The sequence below is a fragment of the Lepisosteus platostomus genome, chromosome 22 (assembly GCF_059453375.1).
Source record: "Lepisosteus platostomus isolate fLepPlt1 chromosome 22, fLepPlt1.hap1, whole genome shotgun sequence".
NCBI lineage: Eukaryota > Metazoa > Chordata > Actinopteri > Semionotiformes > Lepisosteidae > Lepisosteus > Lepisosteus platostomus.
The window spans coordinates 9,154,767-9,176,991 of record NC_142632.1 but is presented as its reverse complement, the minus strand read 5'-3'; the positions used below and the strand labels follow the sequence as shown (position 1 = coordinate 9,176,991).

At 48.7% G+C, this 22,225-nt stretch overlaps 1 protein-coding gene across 1 annotated transcript; it reads left to right on the top strand.

Annotated features, from left to right (window-relative positions):
• The first annotated feature begins 309 nt into the window (after positions 1 to 309).
• supt6h (SPT6 homolog, histone chaperone and transcription elongation factor) lies at positions 310 to 20,261 on the top strand. Its single transcript, XM_088616573.1, has 37 exons — positions 310 to 467; positions 1,696 to 1,812; positions 2,438 to 2,605; positions 3,292 to 3,362; positions 3,964 to 4,153; positions 4,279 to 4,363; positions 4,481 to 4,736; positions 4,862 to 4,963; positions 5,223 to 5,336; positions 5,484 to 5,573; positions 5,843 to 5,985; positions 6,405 to 6,553; positions 6,824 to 6,934; positions 7,197 to 7,326; positions 7,564 to 7,714; positions 8,032 to 8,186; positions 8,494 to 8,689; positions 8,910 to 9,049; positions 9,858 to 9,975; positions 10,588 to 10,664; positions 10,759 to 10,894; positions 11,355 to 11,492; positions 11,714 to 11,881; positions 12,223 to 12,350; positions 12,599 to 12,806; positions 12,986 to 13,133; positions 13,308 to 13,450; positions 13,826 to 13,966; positions 14,441 to 14,636; positions 14,847 to 15,085; positions 15,423 to 15,536; positions 15,749 to 15,873; positions 16,308 to 16,420; positions 17,058 to 17,135; positions 17,425 to 17,603; positions 18,104 to 18,294; positions 18,944 to 20,261. Exons 2-37 carry the CDS (start codon positions 1,707 to 1,709, stop codon positions 19,128 to 19,130), a joined length of 5,184 nt encoding a protein of 1,727 aa, XP_088472699.1. The 5' UTR covers positions 310 to 467; positions 1,696 to 1,706; the 3' UTR covers positions 19,131 to 20,261.
• The last annotated feature ends 1,964 nt before the right edge of the window (positions 20,262 to 22,225 follow it).

The following is a 22,225-nucleotide window of genomic DNA, read 5'->3' as shown; positions in this document are numbered from 1 at the left end:
TTGTATAGCCTTTATGGCATACAGTTTTCAATTCTATTGGTTATTAAAATAAAGCAGGGAAATGTTAAAGCAAATTAAGGGGGTTCAACCAAGGGTCTAGCCAGGAACGCTCAAGATGATGTCCAGGGGGATCCCCAGAAATAAAGGAAACGTTTTCATCTCCCCCACACGCTATGTGCATGTACGATCAACGCTCACCATTGATCTGCTGGATTTCCACCTGCACGCTGGCAGTACATTTCCTGAAGCAGTTCACACCGTGGGCCACCAGGTGGAGCCGTTCCTGCCCGTTTCCGATGACCTAGGGGCGGAAGTGTCTCTCCAGCATCCCGGAACTACATTGTTTCACGCCGAAGCTGGCAGCCATTTTTCTTTAAAGCTGCATTAAGGTGCTGCGGCTCCGTATTTGACATAGTTTTGGTGATTTATTTTTGTGTTTTTTTGGGGAATACTCGGTGAGAGGGGACGTAAGTGTGTTTGCTTCTTTTGTGCTCTTTAGGTTTGCCACATAGATCAAGCGGTTGACTCTAAATCGGCGTTATGCGACAGCCGTAAAAGCCGTTGCAGTCGAAATGCAGTGATGTTTTCGCCATTGGCTTTTCTCTGAGATTTTGCGAAATAGGCCCCATTGTTGTTTTTTTTCCTCCCCAAAAGACCCGTGGCGAGCACTCGCATTAACATCCAGTATCTGTTTTATTTCCCCGAAGGTAGATCGGTGAATTTGTATTTCAGTATTTGCGTCAATTGTGACATCTCAGAAATGAGCAGATTCCAGCTTGTTTGCTGGGATTTCGCCGCAGCGGCTGAGTTGCCTCTGATTCAGCACAAGAAGAGCTCGGTTTAAGAAATCGAGCCACCCAAAAATATTGGTGACATCTGTACCCGGGGAAGTCATATCAATTTGGTCGGATTTCCGTGCACGGCAGATCGCATGGAAAAAATGCGTAACAATTTATGGTGATATTTAGAAACCAGGTAGTCCAGATTCCTCTTACATAATCAACACGATGAGGCGAGAGAAGCATTTTCACAGTCAGCGCTGGATGAGCTGAGGGATATCAGTTCGCTGGCTCTTTTGTTAACGATACCCGTGCAACTGCTAAGCAAGTCGGGTACAAAGCCGGGAGAAATGGCGAGTTTTGAACGCGGCCACTGCCTTTTCTCGTCGTTTGAATCCTCATGTAGGTGCGTCATGATGCAGTGCAGCCGAGCGCCCCGGGTTGCGGGGCGAGCTAGTTGGAGCATCGACGCTCATCACTCCTTCCCCGAATACGTTTCTAGTATATTAAAGCGTCGTTTTACAACTAAACGCAAAACTGGGTTTGATGTGCGGTGTTCCACATCGCCGAGGTACGGTTTCGGCTCATTTCAGCTGGGCGTTTAGGTGGTGTCTGGTGTTTCGACCGTTTCTCAACTTTGCGGCCTGAGACTTCAAATAACCTTTTCTGCCCCCCCGTTAAAATTAAGTCCATTAAGTCCATGGTGGTTATGTCGTTTTGTACCGTTAGGTACTCAACTAGGTTATTAGGTGAGAATCACTTGGTACTGCTGTAGCAGTAGACAGCGGCTCCATTGAGACTCCCTTCCCCTCCCACAGCCGCCTGGTCCTGTCTGGGCTGGGGGTTTATTGTTTTGCACTTGGCCAGTGCCTCTCGAGTGGCTGGTGTGGTCCTGACTCAGCTCCATGTCTCGCAGTTCCCGCCATCATGTCCGACTTCGTGGAAAGTGAGGCCGAGGAGTCCGAGGAAGAGTACGACGACGAAGGCGACGTCCAGCCCAAAAGGACGAAGAAGTTTGTGGAAGTCGATGATGGTAAGCCTGGAGGGGTAATCCCCACCGAAATGTGCCTGGAAAAATTAAGCGGACAGGCGCCTTGCACATTCAGTCCCTGAAACTGGTCCTGGAGAACTCCATGTTCTCCGCATCCCGAGTGCGTATGTATCCCACAGCAGTCTGGCTCTGAAGTACAGCACACAATGCAGTTCTGATCTCCGGCTCATGTCGACGGACATCCAAGGGTTTCCCACTGCAGAGCAGCTTTGAAACAAGTGAGGTGTTCCAAGCTGCAGGCTCCTGTGCCTTTCTGATAAAGATGATCACATTTTAATATTTTATCGCTTTCTGCCTGAAGCCTGCAGTACTTGTCCAGTATTTCTGATCCAGACCTGCACAATAGTGATCTCCTTTATCAGTGAAGGAAAAGTATTAATTGACACCACTTTAAACAGCAGTGGATCATGCAGTTAATAGCTCAGAATAAGATTCGTTTGTTCCAGGGGTGCCTGTTTGATCTTAACCTCATAGACAGGAAAGTCAGGAATTGTTCCGGAGGGAAAGAGCGATTGAGCAAGTCCTGCCAGGGGCCCTGCGGGAGGAATGAGGGCGTCTGGGTCCTGTGCTACGAGCTGAATGCCGGCTTGTTTTCCCCCCTGCTCAGAAGAGGAGGAGGAGGAAGAGGAAAACCCAGAGGAGCAGGACGAGCACGGGAACCTGCTGGGGCTGATCGATGACGACGTGGAGGAGGAGGAGGACGACGACGACGAAGGGGAGGGGGCAGGGGACAGCGACTCCGGGGAGGAGATCGGCCACAGGAAGCGCAAACGCAGTAAGTGCAGCAGACAGCAGCAGACAGTTAAGTCACGCAAGCCAAGCTCGGTAGTTCTTGTGTGCTAAGCAGAGGAACACAATGAATTTGTTTCCGGGTCTAGTGATGCGAGTCAGTATCACTCATATGTAGTTCAAGTAGGGAGCTGCGTCAGCAGGCGTAGGCTGCAGAGGAACGGGTAGCGGTTTTAGTCCATGCTGAAAAGAAAAGGAACACAATGTTTCAGCTGTGGAGCCTTCTTTTAGGTGTGCACCTGAAGAAGGCTCCACAGCCGAAACATTGCGTTTCCTTTCTTTTCAGCATGGAATAAACCTGCTACCTGTTCCATCATTCATATCCCCCCCATTTAGGCTGATCCTAATACTTCTTAAAAAGAAATGCAGATTGGTCTGTATTTTAGCAAACCTTAACCTGAGACATTGTTTGACATTGATTAAATAAAAGCTATCGCTGCGATTCTCAACTGGAGAATTCATCTTGTGTCTAGGAGGTTTTTTTTCCTTTTTAAGTTGAAAAGCCGTTAATACCTTACGGTTCCTCTGCCGGTTTTAACCGTTTACCGCCTTCGTCACAGCCTTACCCTCTTGAACATTAAAGAGAAATAGGAATCCTACTGCAGTCCGGATTCTATAATTAATAATTTGGGAAGCACTGAGCGATTGTGGATTTCTTGTCTTTCTGCTCAGGTTTCGATGATCGCTTGGATGACGATGATATTGATCTCATCGAGGAGAACTTGGGAGTGAAAGTCAAGAGGGTAATGTTCTTTTAAAGCAAGCTTCCAGTTTGTATTGATTGGCAACGACTGCGGAGGCTTGCATTGTTTTTAATCTGTAAATCCTGAAATGCAATATTCAGTAGTTTGCTGGGCCTTGATGATTGTTTCAAGACTCTGGGTGTGACATCATTACACCACGTGGAAGACAAAATCCGTCCAGTTAAAAATTGAACCGGTTCTTGTTTTCACGTTTTCTTTAGCGTTCAATTTGGTATTGAACGAAGCTAAAAATAAATTCTAGGTGCTTTCATTTGTCACTGTTAGTTTAAGGCCCTTGAAACATCCTAGTCATAGCCTACATGTAGGTGTGATAATTATTGAAATTATTTATTTCCAGTATATGGGTTTTAGAACTATTTTAAGAAAAACTAAAATGGTTTGTGCTTGTGCTGGGAAAAGTTAAAAAAGGATTCTCCTCTTAACCTCGCATTTATTTAACAGTTTATTGTCTTCAGTTTTAAATTTCTGAGTGCACTCCAGTAAGGGGATGGTTTCATTCCACCTGGTGCTCGGGGACTCCTGCGGAGAGCACTGGAGTTGAACTCGCACCCCTGTTAAACGGCTCTCTTCCTCCCCGCAGCAAAAATTCCGGCGCGTGCGGAAGATGTCCGACGATGAGGACGAGGAGGAAGAGGATGGGCGGGAGGGCCACGAGAAGGACCTGATTGCGGAGGAGATCTTTACGGACGGGGGCGTGGAGGATGGCGAGCCGGTGGACGTGCCGCCTCATGGGGTCGATGAGGAGGAGGACGAAGACGAGGAAGAGTCGGGTGAGGGCAGGGCTGGTGGCTTGCCGGGTTGTGAAGCACCACTCAGCTTGACAAAGTATCTGTGTCTAGCAGGTGACCATGTGATTCTCGGTTTTGCCCTAAAGCACCTTTTGGGATTTCTTTAGATATCGATGACTTTATCGTGGATGACGATGGGCAGCCCCTAAAGAAGCCGAAATGGCGCAAGAAGCTTCCTGGTTATACAGATGCGTAAGTGATGGAAAACCAGAGCTGGTTGATCATTCCTCGAACACTTGAGTAGATGCTTTTATGGCAGTGTAGCGCATGTGCTCTGTTGTTAGTGTTGAATGTCTTCTGGCTGCACAGGGCTCTTCAAGAGGCCCAGGAGATTTTTGGCGGGGACTTTGACTTTGCGGAGTTCGATAACGAGGGCTACGACGACGCGGAAGAGGAAGAGGAGGACCAGGACGACGAGGCGTGGGACCGCCCCAAGAAGCAGACGAAGAAGAGGGTGGGGCGTCGTAGCATCTTTGAGATCTACGAGCCCAGTGAGCTGGAGAGCAGCCACCTGACGGACCAGGACAACGAGATCCGCTCCACTGACATGCCTGAGAGGTTCCAGGTGGGCACATGGCTCAGGCCTTTAACAGGGGTTACAGATCTTGTTGGTTGAGCTGTTGGTCCTCCTTTCTCATTGCTCACTGTATCTCACTGCTCGCTTTCCTTGTGGCTCTCTCTCTCTTCCAGCTGCGAATGATTCCTGTGAAGCCGGCAGAGGACGACGAGCTGGAGGAGGAGTCCGAATGGATCTATAGGAATGCCTTCTCCACTCCCACTATCTCCATGCAGGTACTAACCTTCTTCTCTTCAGGTGAAGATGGCTGGCCGTTTCATTTTCATTTGGCCAAATCTTTTCTTTAAAATGTGGTTCGTTCCAATTCTGCCTTGAACTAGTGGCTGGTTATGTCATGTGAGCGCGTGTTTCAATGAGAATGCATTAGTTCCTCTTTTATTATTTTAAGACCTGAAACCTCCATCCGCACATGCGGGAGGTTAAGTGGATTTCTGCTGTCATTCCGTTGACTTATTCACACTGGTTTCCTTCCAGGAAAGCTCTGACTACCTGGACCGTGGCTCAACCAGCAGCTTCAGCAGGAAGGGCCCCAGCACTATCCAGAAGATCAAGGAAGCTCTTAACTTCATGAGGAACCAGCACTTTGAGGTATGGAAGGGTCCTGGCTGCATAGCCTGTGCAGCTGGCAGTGTGTGTAGTGCACTGCCTTTCTTAAGAGGCAGCACGAATGGGTGATACAGTGATTAAATGATTATGTCCATGATAAAATGATGTCATGTCCATGTCTTTTCTTAGGTTCCATTTATAGCATTCTACAGAAAGGAGTATGTGGAACCAGAGCTTAATATCAACGATCTGTGGAAAGTCTGGCAGTGGGATGAAAAGGTAATCTATTAACCATGTTATAATGGTTTTAGATATTTTTCTAATTGTTTGGGTAGTGCTATTAGGTTGAAATAGATTGAGTACAAACCTTTGTTTAGTAACCTTAATTACAAATATCTCTGCATTTTTAGTTCATTGCACTATATGCAGTTGTGTAGAGGAGCTGAGAATCTCTGAATGTCACTATTACTCGCGAGCTTCTCAGCTGTGCAGTGTAGGTGTCCCGAAGCTCTTCAGCCGCTGACTTGCCTGTCTCCTGCGTGTTCAAGTGGACCCAGCTGAAGACCCGGAAGCAGAACCTGACCCGGCTCTTCCAGAAGATGCAGGCCTTCCAGTTTGAGCAAATCTCTGCCGATCCCGACAAGCCTCTCGCCGATGGAATCCGGCCTCTAGACACTGCGGATATGGAGAGGTAAAGCCCGTTTTCAGACCCTGGTGCTGAGGAGATTCAAAATATTTCGTAGAACATAACAGGAGCTTTGGAACGGATGGGACCAGACCCCTTTTGAATTGTGAAGATGCGTTCCTGATCGACTCAGTGTAAAATCCTAGAGGAGACCATATCCACCACGGCCAACACCACGGTTTCATTGTAGTAAATGTTGCAGTGCTTTAAAATGTGCGTTCTTTAATTTGTTCTTGTCCTTGATATGGCATTAATGTAAGACGTAAGCTACCAGCATCCACATTTAACGCACAGCTGCTCAGTTTTGGCCATGAACATGTTATCTGTTTTTAAGGGAAGGGGATAGAATCACCCATTTCAGTAGAAGGCACTTTCTGTCCAGCCGGTTTCTTGCATGAAAGACTGAAAGCCTGTTTGCTGCTCAGGCTCAAAGATGTCCAGTCTATCGAGGAGCTGAGCGATGTGTATAACCACTTCCTTCTGTACTACGGCCGCGACATCCCCAAAATGCAAAATGCTGCCAAAGCCAACAAAAAGAAGCTGAAGAAAATCAAAGAGGTCTCGGAAGAAGATGGTGAGATATAGGCAGAGCCTCCTTTTACTGAACTAATTATGCTGGATCAGGATTATAGTGAATCACGAGGTTTCATTATAGTAAACAATGTTGCAGTGCTTCAAAATGTGCGTACTTTAATTTCTTCTTGTCATTGATATTAATGTAAGATGTAAGCTACCAGCATGCAAATTTAACGCACAGATGCTCATGCTCATTAAAGGGCATGAAGAGACTTGTGGCCTGGGGTCCCCATCACTAGTGTGAGGGTGTGCCTTTTCCTCTGTGCAGGTGAGCAGGATATTGAGGCTGAGGAGCAGGAGGAAGAGGAGCAGAAGGGGCCAGATCTGAAGCTGGCCTCCCGCAGGGACATGTACAGCATCTGTCAGAGCGCCGGGCTGGGTGAGTCACGTCAACACCAGGGGGCGCTTTGCCTTCTGGGCAGACTGAACGGCGGGGGCTTTCATGTTCTTTTGATTTTGAGGTTAGGGTGTCAGGACCTGAGGAGACCCCCGCAGTGCCTGTGATGCTGTATTTAATCATTAAGAAAATGCATTTTGTTCATCACCGCGGAGCGAAATCCTAGCAAAATGCACAGCCCGTTCAGGAAATGGTTTCTTTCTTCAAACGTGAGAGAGTTCACTGACAAAATCGTCCTTTTCAGACGGTCTGGCTAAGAAGTTTGGTCTGACCCCGGAGCAGTTTGGGGAGAACCTGCGGGACAGCTACCAGCGCCACGAGACGGAGCAGTTCCCCGCCGAGCCGCTGGAGCTGGCCAAAGACTACGTCTGCAGGTAGCCGCTGTGTTTTATGCACAGGCGAGAACCGCCCTGCCTGTACTGTGTACAGTTGCTACTTTATGTATTTGCGTAATCTGGTTTTCTTCTATTACATTGGTGGTGTGTGTGTAGTATAGAGATTGTTGTGTTTTCATTCTGTTCTGCTCTGCGGACGTCAAGGTCTTGAGGTGGCAGCGGGGGCTTGGGTTGGGGTTCCCCATTGGTCCGAGTTAAACCCCTGTGTCCTCACAGTCAGTTCTCGGTGCCGGAGGCGGTGCTGGAGGGGACCCGCTACATGGTGGCCATGCAGATCGCCAGGGAGCCGCTGGTCAGACACGTGCTCCGGCAGACCTTCCAGGAGAGAGCGAAGATCAACATCAAGCCCACCAAGAAAGGCAAGAAGGTACGAGCCTCTTCCCTGGTCCTTCTGATGCACACATGTCACTTCCAGGCCAGGAGAGGTTGGGCTCCTGCATTTAGAGCATGAAGTTTGCTCTTCTCCTGGTTCTACTAAGCCCAGTTGTTTTAAAAAGCCATCCAGTTCCCCCTTTTAAATCGTCCATCTGCTAAGCTGATCTGATCAATTCTCACACCTTTACATGGACTACAGCTTTTTGCAGGTATAAGAAGAATATACTTTTGAATGTTCGGGAGAATGTCTTCCCATTCGGAGGGGCGTGGCAGTGCTTCTCGGTTGTCAATGTTGCCCTGTGGTTGCAGGATGTAGATGAAGCCCACTATGCCTATTCCTTCAAATACCTGAAGAACAAGCCTGTGAAGGAGCTGAATGGTGACCAGTTCCTGAAGATGTGCTTGGCTGAAGACGAGGGGCTGTTAACCATAGACATCTGCATCGATCTGATGGGAGTAAAGGGGTGCGCTGTCATTGCTGCTGTCTTGCCTTCCTGTGTGTTTTCTGTTCCCCCTTACTGACATACTTTAAATTGCTATATACCTCTAGAAAATTGTCTTTTGACTAAGTTTTATTTTCCATAACGTTGTGAGTTTAATAAGATTTATGATCAGCTGTTTAAAACACTGCAAGATTGCAAATACTAATAATTATAGTATCACTATAGCTATTCAGAGTCTCTGCCGCCCTTATTTAGTTTACGAAGGAGGAATTAGTCAGTCGTTAACCACTGCAAGATGAAAAACAGCTCCTGTGTCTTGGGCCTGTAGGTACGGCAGCGACCAGACGTACTTTGACGAGATCAAGCAGTTTTACTACCGAGATGAGTTCAGCCACCAGGTGCAGGAGTGGAACCGCCAGCGAACCCTGGCCATCGAGCGCTCGCTCAAGCAGTTCCTGTACCCGCAGATGGCCAAGGAGCTGAAGAACAAGCTCATGGTGGAGGCCAAGGAGAACATTATCAAGGTGATCAATTTGTGAAAGTTGCGAAATGCATTTCTGGTTCAGCAGGCAGCCGGCTCTGGTGTATCCGCTCCTGCCTCGTGCTGGAAAGTCAGTGCCTGTTTCCTTGCTTTGTGCAAGTTCTTATAGACTGAAAGTAACACTAATGGAGTATTGAGCATGCTTCCCAAGAGTTGTGGCAGTGAAGAACATGCGCACGCGCTCTCTCTCTCTCTCTCTGTAGGGCTGCAGCCGGAAGCTGTACAACTGGCTCAAGGTGGCGCCGTACCGCCCTGACCAGCAGGTGGAGGAGGACGATGACCTCATGGACGAGAACCAGGGCAAGGGCATCCGTGTGCTGGGGGTGGCCTTCGCAGCCGGCAGGTAACCCTCTCGCCTGGGGCGCCCGGGGCCAGCCGATCTCCCGGCGATCAGCCTGGCCTCCGTCGGAGTCCAGTTGCGTGCTGCAACTGGAATGGAGCAGCTCTCTTTGTCCTGTTCTGTCACACTTTGCCAGCCTAACCGTTCCCAAGTTTAATCCCTGTGGGCGATCAGAACACGAACATCAAAACGTTAACAAATCGGAGGATGCCTTTTGGCTGCACGATAACAGTTGCACATCCGAGACTAGAAACGTTTCCGATGAACTGTGTCATCAGAGCCGATCCAGCACAGGCTGGCGTGGAGGGGACATGAGTTTCACATGGGGAAATCGAGTATTATTTTTAATTACAGGTTTTCTTTTCTTAGAATAATATTTGAACTCATCTGGGTTTCCTTAAACACCCCTAATGACTTTGATCACTCCTTATGTGACGTTATGATATGGGGGAAGTTTTGGAGTAGCCAGCATGTCTTTGGGGTCACAGGAAGAACATGCAGAACAGGCCGGCAGGAACCACAAGCGAGAATGAAGCTGAAGCTCTGAGTCCACATTATTAACCCTACACCACCACCTTGTAGCACAAGTGCCAACAGGGGGGGGAGACACTTCGGTGTGTAGAAGAGACTGGGTATTTTTTATAGTAGCACCTTAATTTTGTTTCCCAGAAAAGGCACAAGCAGTGATTAAATATAGCAGCCTGCTTTCTTACAAGGGTGCCAGGAGTCCGTTAGCTAGGCGGAGTGCCTGGCTGAGAGGTGTGCTGTTGTGGAACTTCACATTTTGAAGGGCAGCCTTTCGTATTCTCAGGGACACTCCAGTGTTCTGTTCCCTCGTCAACGGCGATGGCGAAGTCGTCGATTTCCTGCGCCTGCCTTACTTCCTGAAGAGGCGAAACGCTTGGCGAGAGGAAGAGAGAGAGAAAAAGGTAGATTTGAGACTTAAAACCAGGTTTCCAATTATACTTAAATGCCCCCATGGTGTTTCTGGTAGAACTGATTGGGTTGTTGGCTTCTGACCTGCTCACAGTCATGTTCTGCTTACACTGAAATTTTGCTTTTGCTTTGTCCCTATTCATTATACAATAACTGAAAACGATTTCTGAGACGCTTTTTTTTACTTTTACATTTCTAGATAGCACTGTTAATTCCTTTTGTTAAAAAAATACTTTGCTATTGTAGATGGTCTGTGTATTTTGTTTCCTCTGGGTATTCATCTGCTAAGGTGCTTATTGGTCTTGATTCCTTTTTTGTTCTGAACCTTGTTATAACAGACCCTTGCACGTCCTGTAAAAGTTTTAAGATCCACAGGACACATGGACTCTACGTTAGGCATCAGCTGATAGACCACTGAATATCTGCACTCTCAAACTCGAAACAAAGATACACATGACGTTTAAATATGTTTTTTCACCCCAAATGACTGTCCTATGCTTTTGGGGTTGAAACCTTTCTTTTGTTATTTGACTTTGGGTGTTTGGACATCCGTTCTGCTTCTTCTCTGAAGCTTAGGTGTTGATATTGGTTTCCCCTCCCACCAGATGCAAGATATCGAAAACCTGAAGAAGTTCCTCGTCAGCAAGAAGCCTCATGTGATCGCCGTTGCCGGGGAAAACAGGTTTGCCGGATCTTTTTTCTGTTTTTGTGGAGTGTGAGGAATTTCCCCCCCCTTTTTCCGGGAGCCGCCGACTCACAGACCGTGTTCCCCGCAGGGACGCCCACATGATCATCGAAGACATCAAGCGTGTGGTGAGCGAGCTGGAGCAGGAGATGTCCCTGCCCTCCATCGGAGTGGAGCTGGTGGACAACGAGCTGGCGGTGCTCTACATGAACAGCAAGAAGTCAGAGGTGAGCGCCGCCTCCTTCTCTGTCCGTTTGTCATGCTGGAGTTAGTGGGCATGATCGGAAAACTCTGCTTTGTCCTTTGTAACCAGAGTCCCCCATCTAGCTGTTGCCGAGCAAGCAGGGGGAAACTCAGTTCTCAGAAGCTGCAAGATCATCTGCTCTTCTTCCACTTGAAATATTCAGTTAATTTTCTATTGGGGGTGGGACTAAAAATGAAATGGGCTCTTTTCAGCAGGTTAATAGGCGCATCTAACCTGCAGGAATCCTGATCTTGCAGAATAGGGTGACATTCTTACAGCTGACAGCTCAGGGCAATTATACTTGCTTAAGAAAACAATGTTTGCACAAAAAGGTAAAACAAAATAACAGCATCTTGAATTTTTCTGATGGGGAGGCGATGAATCCCTTTGATATCCAGCCGTTTCCCGCGGAGGGTTTTTCAGAGCACGGTTGGTTTTTCCAGGTGGATTTCCGGGACTATCCCCCGTTGCTCCGCCAAGCAGTGTCCATCGCCCGGAAGATCCAGGATCCTCTGGTGGAGTACGCTCAGGTGTGCAGCACCGACGAGGACATACTGTGCCTCAAGATGCATCCTCTGCAGGTAGGTTTCTCCCATGTTGCCCAAGCAGACCACGGTTTTCTCTGCAGACAAGGATCATAGTTTCAGTCTCAGTTGATCTTTTCTGTGTAACTGGAGCTATAATGCATGTGAATATTTCTGAGGCAATTATTCTGAAAGAAGGCCTTGGCTTGTTTTCCCCCTGGTGCTCCTGTGATTCCATCACTGAGCTCTTTTCTAAGCCTGACCCTTTTTTCCACCAGGAGCACGTCGTGAAGGAGGACCTTCTGAACGCGCTGTACTGTGAGTTCATCAACCGGGTCAACGAGGTGGGCGTGGACGTGAACAGAGCCATAGCCCACCCCTACACCCAGAGCCTGGTGCAGTACGTGTGCGGACTGGGGCCCAGGAAGGGCTCCCACCTGCTCAAGGTTAGCCAGGGTCATCTAGCCGTCCGTGAGACTATCCAGATCCATATGTGTGAATTGACAGGTGCTCTACTATTACACGTATCAAGTGAGAGTCGTTTTAAATAGTGCTTTTCACTCAGAGCATCCCAGAGAGCTGTGCTAGGTTAAAATCATAAGTTTTTTTTTCGAAGAGGCAGCTTAATTAGATCCTTGGCTACTTGCAACTAAACAGGCTAGTTGTGCTGAATGGTCTCTTCCCACTTCCCACAAAACCTTTCTTAAAACCAAGGCAATGCAGGTGCTTTCCAAAGAATCTGCACCCTGGCTGAAACCCCTGTCCCCTCTTCTCTCTTTCTGCGCAGATCCTCAAGCAGAACAACACCCGTCTGGAGAACAGGACCCAGCTTGTCACCATGTGTCACATGGGCCCGAAAGTGTTCATCAACTGCGCCGGCTTTATCAAAATCGACACGGCATCTTTAGGAGACAGGTGAGAAGGAGGCCGCTTGATGTCACTGCTGCAGCATTTATATTGGGATTCCAAAGCAGGACTTTTAAGGCACCAGGTGTGTGGGGCATTTGTTTGTCAGGCACATTTTAGATTTAAAAGGCGGTCAAAATAGAGCGTGTCTAAGCACTGTTTTTTAGTGTAGTCTTCACCTTCGTCCTTCGGGGGTCTCGGGGAATGTTGACAGGCTGCCAGCCCTCTAACCCGCCCGCTCGCTCTTGCGTTTTCAGCACGGACTCCTACATCGAGGTGCTGGACGGCTCGCGGGTGCACCCCGAGACGTACGAGTGGGCGCGGAAGATGGCGGTGGACGCGCTGGAGTACGACGAGTCGGCCGAAGACGCCAACCCGGCGGGGGCCCTGGAGGAGATCCTGGAGAACCCGGAGAGGCTGAAGGATCTGGATCTGGACGCCTTCGCCGAGGAGCTGGAGAGACAGGTGTGTGTTTCGGGGGGGGGGCTGGGGACGCTTGCTGGTCTTGTGAAGTTTGTTCATGCAGCTCAATGCCTAAAATCACATCTCCACTGCCACCCCCTCATCTTTTCCCTGTGCATAAAAACTGAACACACACTTAACACCCATCAGTGCCTGGTGCTGACCTCAGCCTCCTTCCACAGGGCTATGGTAACAAGGGTATCACTCTGTACGATATCCGTGCCGAGCTGAGCTGCAGGTACAAGGACCTGAGAGCCCCCTATCGGCCTCCAAACACAGAGGAGGTCTTCAACCTGCTGACTAAGGAGACGCCAGAGACCTTCTATATCGGTAACCACCATCGCAGTGCTTTTTGCGGTTGATATATTTTCGTGACGTTTTAATTTGGTTCATGTTATCCTTTAAATTTGCCACTGTTCTCCATGTTTGGGCTACTTAGTTTCCCTAATGCGTTGTGCAAGCTGTGACTAACGTGCTCCGTCTCTTCCTGTCTCCCCTCCGCAGGAAAACTCATTACCAGTGTGGTGACGGGCATTGCTCACCGGCGGCCGCAGGGCGAGAGCTACGACCAGGCCATCCGGAACGACGAGACGGGGCTGTGGCAGTGCCCCTTCTGCCAGCAGGACAACTTTCCTGAGCTGAGCGAGGCGAGTCTTGTCCGTGCCCAGCGCCTGATAAGACATGCCCTTCCTTTTGTTTTCACTGCATTCAAAACCGTTCTCCGTTTCCATATTAAAAACTTTTGCGAGCTGTTTATAGCTGTATTTATCGTCACTGTTCTTCTGTAGCAGTAATGTTTGACTTGTCATACTGCTTAAGTCTACTTCCAAAATTGTGGTGTCAATACTGTCAGTGATGTTAAAGGCTATAATTGGTAGCATCATTCTTTTGTGCTCATCTTAGCTCACCTGCCTTCCTGGGAATAACTGATTTAACTTGGATGTGAATGCCTGCACTTAGGAGGGTTTTTTCCTCGTCTCTCTCCACCAATAGGTGCTCAAACCCTTGTTTCTGCTCCCCAGGTCTGGAATCACTTCGACAGCGGCTCATGTCCCGGCCAGGCCATCGGGGTGAGGACACGCATGGATAACGGGGTCATGGGGTTCATCCCCACCAAGTTCTTGAGCGACAAAGTGGTCAAGCACCCTGAAGAGCGAGTCAAGGTAACAAGAGGAGTTGATGGCTCATTCACTGCCCGTTTCTCAACACGGGGGTTTACAGTCTTGGTCCTGAACATTGCAGTTTTTTTCTACTAAAAAATATGGGTTCTTGTTACTTATGAAATGGTTTGAAGGCCACTGACCTATTTAAGAACCGACAACAATCCAGTGGCCAAACTTAATCCTAGTATGATGTGAATCAAGGGTTCAGTTGTGTAACAGAGCTGGGTTGGAGCAATGACCAGCGGGTTTGTGGGCTCCCTGGCTCTGGATCTCTGGATTGGGAACCCCTGTTCTAACACTTAATATTTCCCCGTCTGTCTTAAACGCAGAACAAGAGATTGTTCTGCTACTCTTTGAAGCTGGTTGTTTCCCCTAGTTGGTGAAATTACGTAATGGCTGTATTTCATAAACTGGCGTAGCTTGGAAATTCGAGTGAGGACCAGCATTGAGCTCTCTTGTTGCTGGGGTGCTTAGGTTGGGATGACAGTCCACTGCCGGATAATGAAGATTGACATCGAGAAGTTCAGCGTGGACCTCACCTGCAGGACGTCGGACCTCATGGACAAGAACAACGAGTGGAAGCTGCCCAAGGACACGTACTATGACTTTGACGCCGAGGCCGAGGACCTGAAGCAGGAGGAGGAGGCCAAGAAGAAACAGCAGCGCACGAGTGAGTTCATATCTCTGGGGCAGCATAAGTGTGTTTGATATTGAACACCGCTTTAACTCTTAAGCCTCTGCCTTGGATGCAGACTAAAAAGACAGTAGGTTTATCGAACACATCCCTATCGATCTAGGTGTTTTGACATCTGTGTGTCCTTTGGCAGGCGTTGGCCTCGCTGTCTCCTAAACAGTGTTTTTCTCTGGTGCAAATCTGCAGCCTATATCAAGAGGGTGATTGCCCATCCGTCCTTCCATAACATCAACTTCAAGCAGGCAGAAAAGATGATGGAGACCATGGACCAGGGAGACGTCATCATCCGGCCCAGCAGCAAGGGAGAGAACCACCTGACTGTCACCTGGAAGGTGGCTGAAGGCATTTATCAGCACGTGGATGTGAGGGAGGAGGGCAAGGAGAACGCCTTCAGCCTGGGGCACACGCTCTGGATCAACAATGAGGTTAGTGTGGGTGGCAGGCCAGGGCTAAACCACACTACCCTGGGCCCTGCCCAGCCCCTGGACCTTCTTTTTGTGTGCTTGAAGTGTCCTGAGGAAGATTCCCAGAGCTGAATGTAATAGCCTTCACCATAGGAAGAATTCTTAAATGGACCGTTGGCCTGTGAGCTACAGGCTTTGTCTTGAACCTGCCTCAATTCCCAAGTTGAACAATAGCTACGTCTCTTAATAGTATAAAGTCTGCTTATTCATCAGACATTTGCCATGACGTTGTTTCCTTGTGGGATGTTCTTAAACCGCAAAACGATGTTCACTGATCTTTGCGTGTCCTTTTCCGCAGGAGTTTGAAGATCTTGACGAAATCACCGCGCGCTACGTCCAGCCCATGGCGTCGTTTGCACGGGATCTTCTCGGACACAAATATTTCCAAGACTGTAACGGCGGAGACAGAAAGGTATAAACGTGGTCTGATTTTCCATATTTAGAAAATGCACCGTTTGGGTCCACTAGGCTTAAACTGAACTCGCTGTGGTAATGTCAAGGGAGAGAGGGGACAAGAAGTGAGCTTTGAATCTCTTATTTACACATACAGCATGCAGGCTCATGGTTTTTCAGAGCCTGGTTTTTGGCGGGGAGTTTGCAATAAAGGAATGTTTCCTTTTACAGAAAATGGAAGAGCTGCTGGTCAAGGCGAAGAAAGAAAAGCCTACATTTATCCCCTATTATGTCTCTGCCTGTAAAGAGTTGCCAGGAAAGTTTCTGCTAGGATACCAGCCTCGCGGGAAGCCAAGGTTAGTAGCTGTCTGCCAGACAGCCTTTCAGTCTTGTGCAAATGTGGTCATTGTGTTGCCAGTTTGCATTCATTTACAGACACCGGGGTCTCTTTGTGCCGATATTTTAATCTCATGTTGGCGTTGTGTGCGAACAGTACCTCTTGTGGAGCTTGTGACAGATGTGAACGTTTGGCGGCGACTGCCGAGTCTGTGACCAACTCGGGCAGTGGGAGAACCGAATGAACTGAAAATTGGATCTTTTTGGTGCTTCCCTCAAACAAAGGCTTTAACCGGCTGAAATGGAGAGGTCACGTTTAAAAAGGCGTAATACTTGTGGTTTGAAATGCAGAGATTGCTGGGTTGGTCTCCGAAGATGCATTTTGCATCTGCTGAGCGCTTGACGTTCGGGATAGAAACGTGGCACTAACAGGAGATATTTCTTTCTGCCGCAGGATCGAGTTTGTGACCGTGACACCTGATGGCTTCAGGTACAGATCGCAGATATTCCCCACAGTGAATGGGCTGTTCCGCTGGTTCAAGGACCACTATCACGACCCGGTGCCAGGTTGGTGCAGCATGGGCAGATCTTACCAGCGAGCTGGGTGTCAGATATGGCCCATTTTAACAGCAGCACCTGTCTGAGGCACCTGGTGCTCCCCACACTCATTCCAGCATCTCGCTGACGCTTGGGCCAAGTGACAGCATGGGGAAGATATGTGCCGGTTTCACAACTGTTCAACCTCTCTGACAGGAGAGCCGTAGCAGCAAACCTCGAAATGGAGAACCCCATTGCTGGCAGGAGCATGTTCTTTCCCGGAGGTCCTCTTTTCTCATCACTGTCTTATAATTTCTCTGAATTTTTAGGATAGTCTGAAAAGATTATTTTAGCCTGTCAGAGTCTTACTTCTAAAGAAATCTGGTACAAAGTGAACCTTTAGCCTTGAGCAGAGATGACCACGAGTGGAACGTGCTTCGAGTCTTCAGAATCCCCAGTGAATCCCTAGAGGACACACTGCAGCTCCAGGGGCAGTGCACTTGAGACTGAGACCAGGGGGCACTTCCTTACACAGTGGGGAGCTTGTTCCACAATCCCACATCTCAGTGTTGTGGAGGTGCGAGAAGCGATGGGCCTGCTTGGCTCAGTTAGTTACTAGCAACCCAAACAAGCCCAAATGCTGGAATCTGTTCTTCTTTTTTTCTAGGTATCACACCAAGCAGCAGCAGCAGAACCCGAACTCCAGCCTCCATTGGTGCAACGCCAGCTAATATTAACATAGCAGGCAAGTCATCCTGGGGAAGAAGTAAATGCTTTTTTTTCATGAAAGGGTTCTGGTCGCTAAGGCACTCGGTGTTACTGAAGTGCGCACCGATGTGATAACCCGTCCGTTCTCGTTTTGGCCCTTCAAAATGATGAGCCTTATGGAAAACGGTCCTTCTTGTTCTAGTTTTAGTTTTATACTCCAGTAATGTCCTTGAGGTTTGTGCAAAAAGCGTGTCGCTGGAAAGGTTCTGGGCCTGAAAGAGGCGCTTCGTCCTGGAGTGTGACTCTCCGAGCTTCCCTCTCTCCAGACCTGACCCGCGCCGTCAGCGCTCTGCCCCAGAACATGACGTCCCAGATGTTCAGCGCCATCGCCGCGGTCACGGGGCAGAACCAGAACCCCAACGCCACGCCGGCGCAGTGGGCGTCCAGCCAGTACGGCTACAGCGGGGGCAGCAGCGGGGGGGGCGGCGGCAGCAGCGCCTACCACGTGAGTCTCCGCCCGCGCGCCTGGGGGGCACTTCCTGTCACCTGAGCGGAGGATTTGGCAGCTCTGGGCTGCTCCCTTCCTGCCGCCTGGTTCCTTGTGCAAGCTCTGAGGTTCGCCAGACAGGGCAGGACTGGCGCCATCGCCGTCGCCCCAGAAACAGGAATGGCACTTCCTTGTGTCGGCTTCCTGTAAATAGGGGCTCCTCAACCCTGACCTTCACACATCTCTCGATTTGTAGACGTTTTGATTTGTAGTTCAATTGAGTGCGATGTGCAGTCTGCACTGTTTCGATTTGTAGTTCCTCTGTTCTGTAATTCAGCTGAAATATATAGCGATTTAAGGAGCCGAATGCATAAGTGTGCTGCAGTGTCACGGGTTGGGAGAACTCCAGGTGGAGTAGTACTGCTCTGTTGTGGGTTTTACACTTCTGAAAGAAGTGCTTTGTTGAGCCTGGGGTAGTCCTGTTGCCCCTGTCTCAGTCTGGCCCCTTTTTCTCCCAGGTGTTCGCCACCCCGGCCCAGCAGCCCATTGCCACTCCCCTGATGACCCCCAGCTACTCCTACACGACCCCCAGCCAGCAGGCCATGACCACGCCCCAGTACCCCAGCAGCGCCACGCCCCAGTCCTCCCATGGGCATGCCTCGTCGTCCTCCTCCACCACCTCCTCCTCCCGGCACCGGCAGCAGCCCAAGTAAGTAGAGATGGAGCCCCGCTCCTCGGGGGCGCTCTGCCTTTAGGGCATTTCGTTTCTCGAAGGGTATCGGCTGACCGTTGGCTCCTCGGCCAAGCACAGGCGCCCAAATGTCTGATCCTGCAGCTCCTCTCGTACCGAGCTTCTATGTGAAAGTCTAAATGATGGGCTGTGCTAAACAGCTTTTTCTTAACATTTTAGTTCGCCTTGTACATGGCCTCCCAGTTCACTGTTGGTCTCACTGATGATATACAGGCCCCAGCAATTAATAGAATTAACAAAAGCCTCAGTATTAATACAGTGAAGCACTGCTCAGCTGATAAGATCTCTTGGATGTTAATTTTAAGATCTTAACATCAAGGTACAGATGTTCAAGAATTCATAAAATTCTTGCAGGATAAGGTCAAATACTAATTCCTACATCGATTAAAGTAGATTTCTGGATCTTGGACGCCTGTTCTATTAGGACTTGGCGATTAGGTCACTGGAAATGTAAGTTTTGCGGACCCAGAATTTAACATTTAGTCTTCCACACTCCAGTCTTTTACTTTTAACGAATGTAGGATTTTGTGGGAGCGCGTCTTTGTTGAGTGCGATGTGCAGTCTGGCGTGAAGACTGACCGCTGTCCGGACACTGCTGTCCCCACAGGACCAGCAGCCACACGGCCGTGGACTGGGGCAAGATGGCGGAGCAGTGGCTGCAGGAGAAGGAGGCGGAGAGGCGGAAACAGAAGACGAGGGTGACCCCCAGACCCTCGCCCAGCCCCATGATCGAGAGCACGCCCATGTCCATCGCAGGGGACGCCACGCCCCTGCTGGACGAGATGGACCGATAGGCCGGTGCGGTCTGAGGCCTCCCAGCCCTTCCTCTCCCTGGGCTCCGTCTCCCGGTTTTCATTCTCCGATTGGGAGTGCAGCCCAGCAACTCCTTGGTTTTATGATGAGTCTGGAAATAGTTGACTGAGGGTGAGACTCTTGCAGAAATTGCCAGCCGACAGACCTGAAGGAAATGGACCTGCTAAAGATGTTTGACTGGCAATTTGGGCCCTGACTTCTGAGGGGAGCCTTTCCTTTTTTTTATTAGCGGGGAAACACGGCCAATTTGAGCAGCCCGGAGACTTACAGCAGGCTTTACAGTGCTGCAGCTCGAGTACACCTTCAGCTTAGTCCGCTGTCAGCCTGGGCTCATGGGAATCGTACCGGAAAGCAATGCAAACACCCCACACGCTTTTCCCAAAAGCAGCCCCCTCTGCCGTCTGTATGCATGCCTCAAAATGAATAAAGTGTTTTCCCGTTTGACCTAAGTCTTTGCTCTGACAACCAACGGCCGTGAATTGGCTTTAAATCGCTCTCCGCTACTTGTGATGTAAGCGTCCCCCCTTCCGTCAGTTATGCTGCTCTTTCCACTCTGGACTTGAGCTTTAGATTTCAGTCACTACTTTGAGCTTTTAATTTATGGACATCACTGCTCCCTGGGGCCCGGCTCAGGTGGGCTCTGCCCCTGTCATGTCACCACAGTTCACAGGGAGAGCAGTGCAGAGAGCCAGAAAGGAAGAAAAGTAAGGATTAACTTTGTTGCATTTTTTTTAGTGCCCGTTTGTATTTTTAATGTGTTATTCCAGCTTATTAATTTTATTAAAATTGCTCCCGTCACTGAGCTGAGACTAATACGTTTGTGTAAAAACAAATTATAACTGCAGATCCTTTATATCAAAGTGACATGGCACTGGTTGACCTCTTTGTTCAGCTGATCACACTGCAGCCCATTGGGGGGAATGAACATTCACTAGCATTTCTCCTCTCGGGGAGTTTTTCTGTAGAGATCGGAAACCGTTAATTTATATTTCTGTTAGCCGATTGATAGAAGGTCTCGGCGGACTGCAATCGCGTGGCTATCATGGAAATTGTGAAATGAGATCAGTCACAAATGTAATAACCTTTCAAATAAATTGGAGCACTTGGTGAAAGTTTGACTTCAGTCATTGGATTTTTAATCCGGAGTTCGTCTGCTTCTTACTAAGAGGCCCGGAAATTGGCTCCGCAAGCAGGCGGCTCACCTGGTTCAGAAGGAAGAGGTCCAGGTAGTGAAGGTGACCAGCGTTGGGGCCCTGTTGTGAAGCAGTTTTTAGGAGGAGTCCCGCAGGACAGATTGGGGTCAATTTTGTTCATGTATTTTAACTGAGTTTTCCTGGACGAACCAAGATCCACTGATAATTGCTTTCAGAGCCTCACCCCCTTACCCAGTGAGAGCCTGGTGTAGGTTCTGCAGCTATAAAAGATGACTGTGAGCCAAACAAAGGTGCCTGCAGTGTTTCAGGATGCAGGAGTGGCTGCCTCCACATATCACTTACCTTGAGTAGTAGGAAATCAAGGCAGTAATGTAGTTGAAAATGCCCTTTTCAAGAAATGGTCATTTTCCCCTGTGCAATCACATTGGCGGGGAATAGTTTTGCTAGAAGCAACCTCTTTGTGTGCTCAGGCTTCCTGTTCTACTCTGGCAGAAAGCAGTTCCTGTCCCGTTCGTAACCGATGATGTACAAGAACAATCTTCTCCCTCTCCTTTTTCTTTTTTGAACCCGGCAGTTGGAAAGACTGCAGTCGGTCGTTTTTTCTAATGCAGCACCGCTCGGCTCCTGCCTGTTGACTTTCTCGGCCGTGGCATGTATTGTGGGTAAAGGCTGTTGTAGATTTATTTGACTCGCATCAAAATGTTTATTTCTGAGTGTTTTGCAGTTATTGTGTGCATATATACAACTTTGTTCCTGATGTTGTACGAGATGGTCATGAAATACCACAACATATTTTGCTTTGATAAGTGAACTTAATTTCTCTGTGACTTAAGTAGATCCCTGCTTATGAGAAAACGCACGGGTTCAATTTTTAATTATTCCTTAAATGTTTTTTTTATGATGCATCAAGCCACTGGAGGGCCCAGTGATTTGTACTTATCACTTCACTATAACTCCCAGGAAGTCGGTAATATCTTTACTGTACAGCAAGCTGATCCTTGCATGTGTGCCACCTGTCGGAGATCTTGTTCCTGTCGGGCAGCATTTCTGAGTTTTGTTTTCCTCTGTAAAAATGGGTAAAGAAAGTACTGTCTAGTCTCCAGACTCTCATTTTAAGCCTCTGCCTGCGCGTTTCTCCTGTGTGACACTGCATGTTGCACTTCAGTAAGTACTTGGCACTGAGGTCCAAACACTTATTTGAGGTCCCCCCCCCCTTTCCGTTAGAATCAATACTTGCTTGTAGCATTTGTACGTGATGCCCCCAGTTATCCCACAGTTCAGATCATTCTAGTATTTCCTTGAAATACTAGTGTCACCTCTTTAATTTCTTGATGCTTTCATCACCAAATGCAGTACCCTGACTGCAGAAACCTCTTTCCACCCACTTCCCTGGTGTATGAACGTCTGCAGTTCCTGCCGTTTCCCAGAGCAAAACAAAACCATGTGCTCAAATGTCTTGTGGTATACCACACCTTTTTGGGGAGTCCTGATCTCGGGGGGGGTCTTCTCAAGCTCCCCCAGATGCTGGCTTCTCCTCACAAGCACAGGCACCCGATGTCATAACCAGCAAGTGGTCAGTGACTGATCTTCCAGAAGATTCTGGTCCAGAAGTTGGGACAAATCTCATGTGTGATGGGAGAAATTAGTGGCGCCACAATGGACACCTTCACAAGCAGGCCCGTACTCTGAGTGAGGGGCACCAATCCCATTGCCCTAGGGTTCACCGTTATAGCGCTTTCTCGTTTATCCATAGTGAGCTATGTATCCTGCCAATTTTGTTCGAGAAACATTTCCTCCTGTAATCTGGGTGCAAGAATTCTTATCAACAAGTAAGCATGTCTGCACTAAAGATATGCCTTTACTGATGTAATTAAATGTTTAGGCTAATAACAGTATTTTTCAGGAAATGGCACTGAATAAAG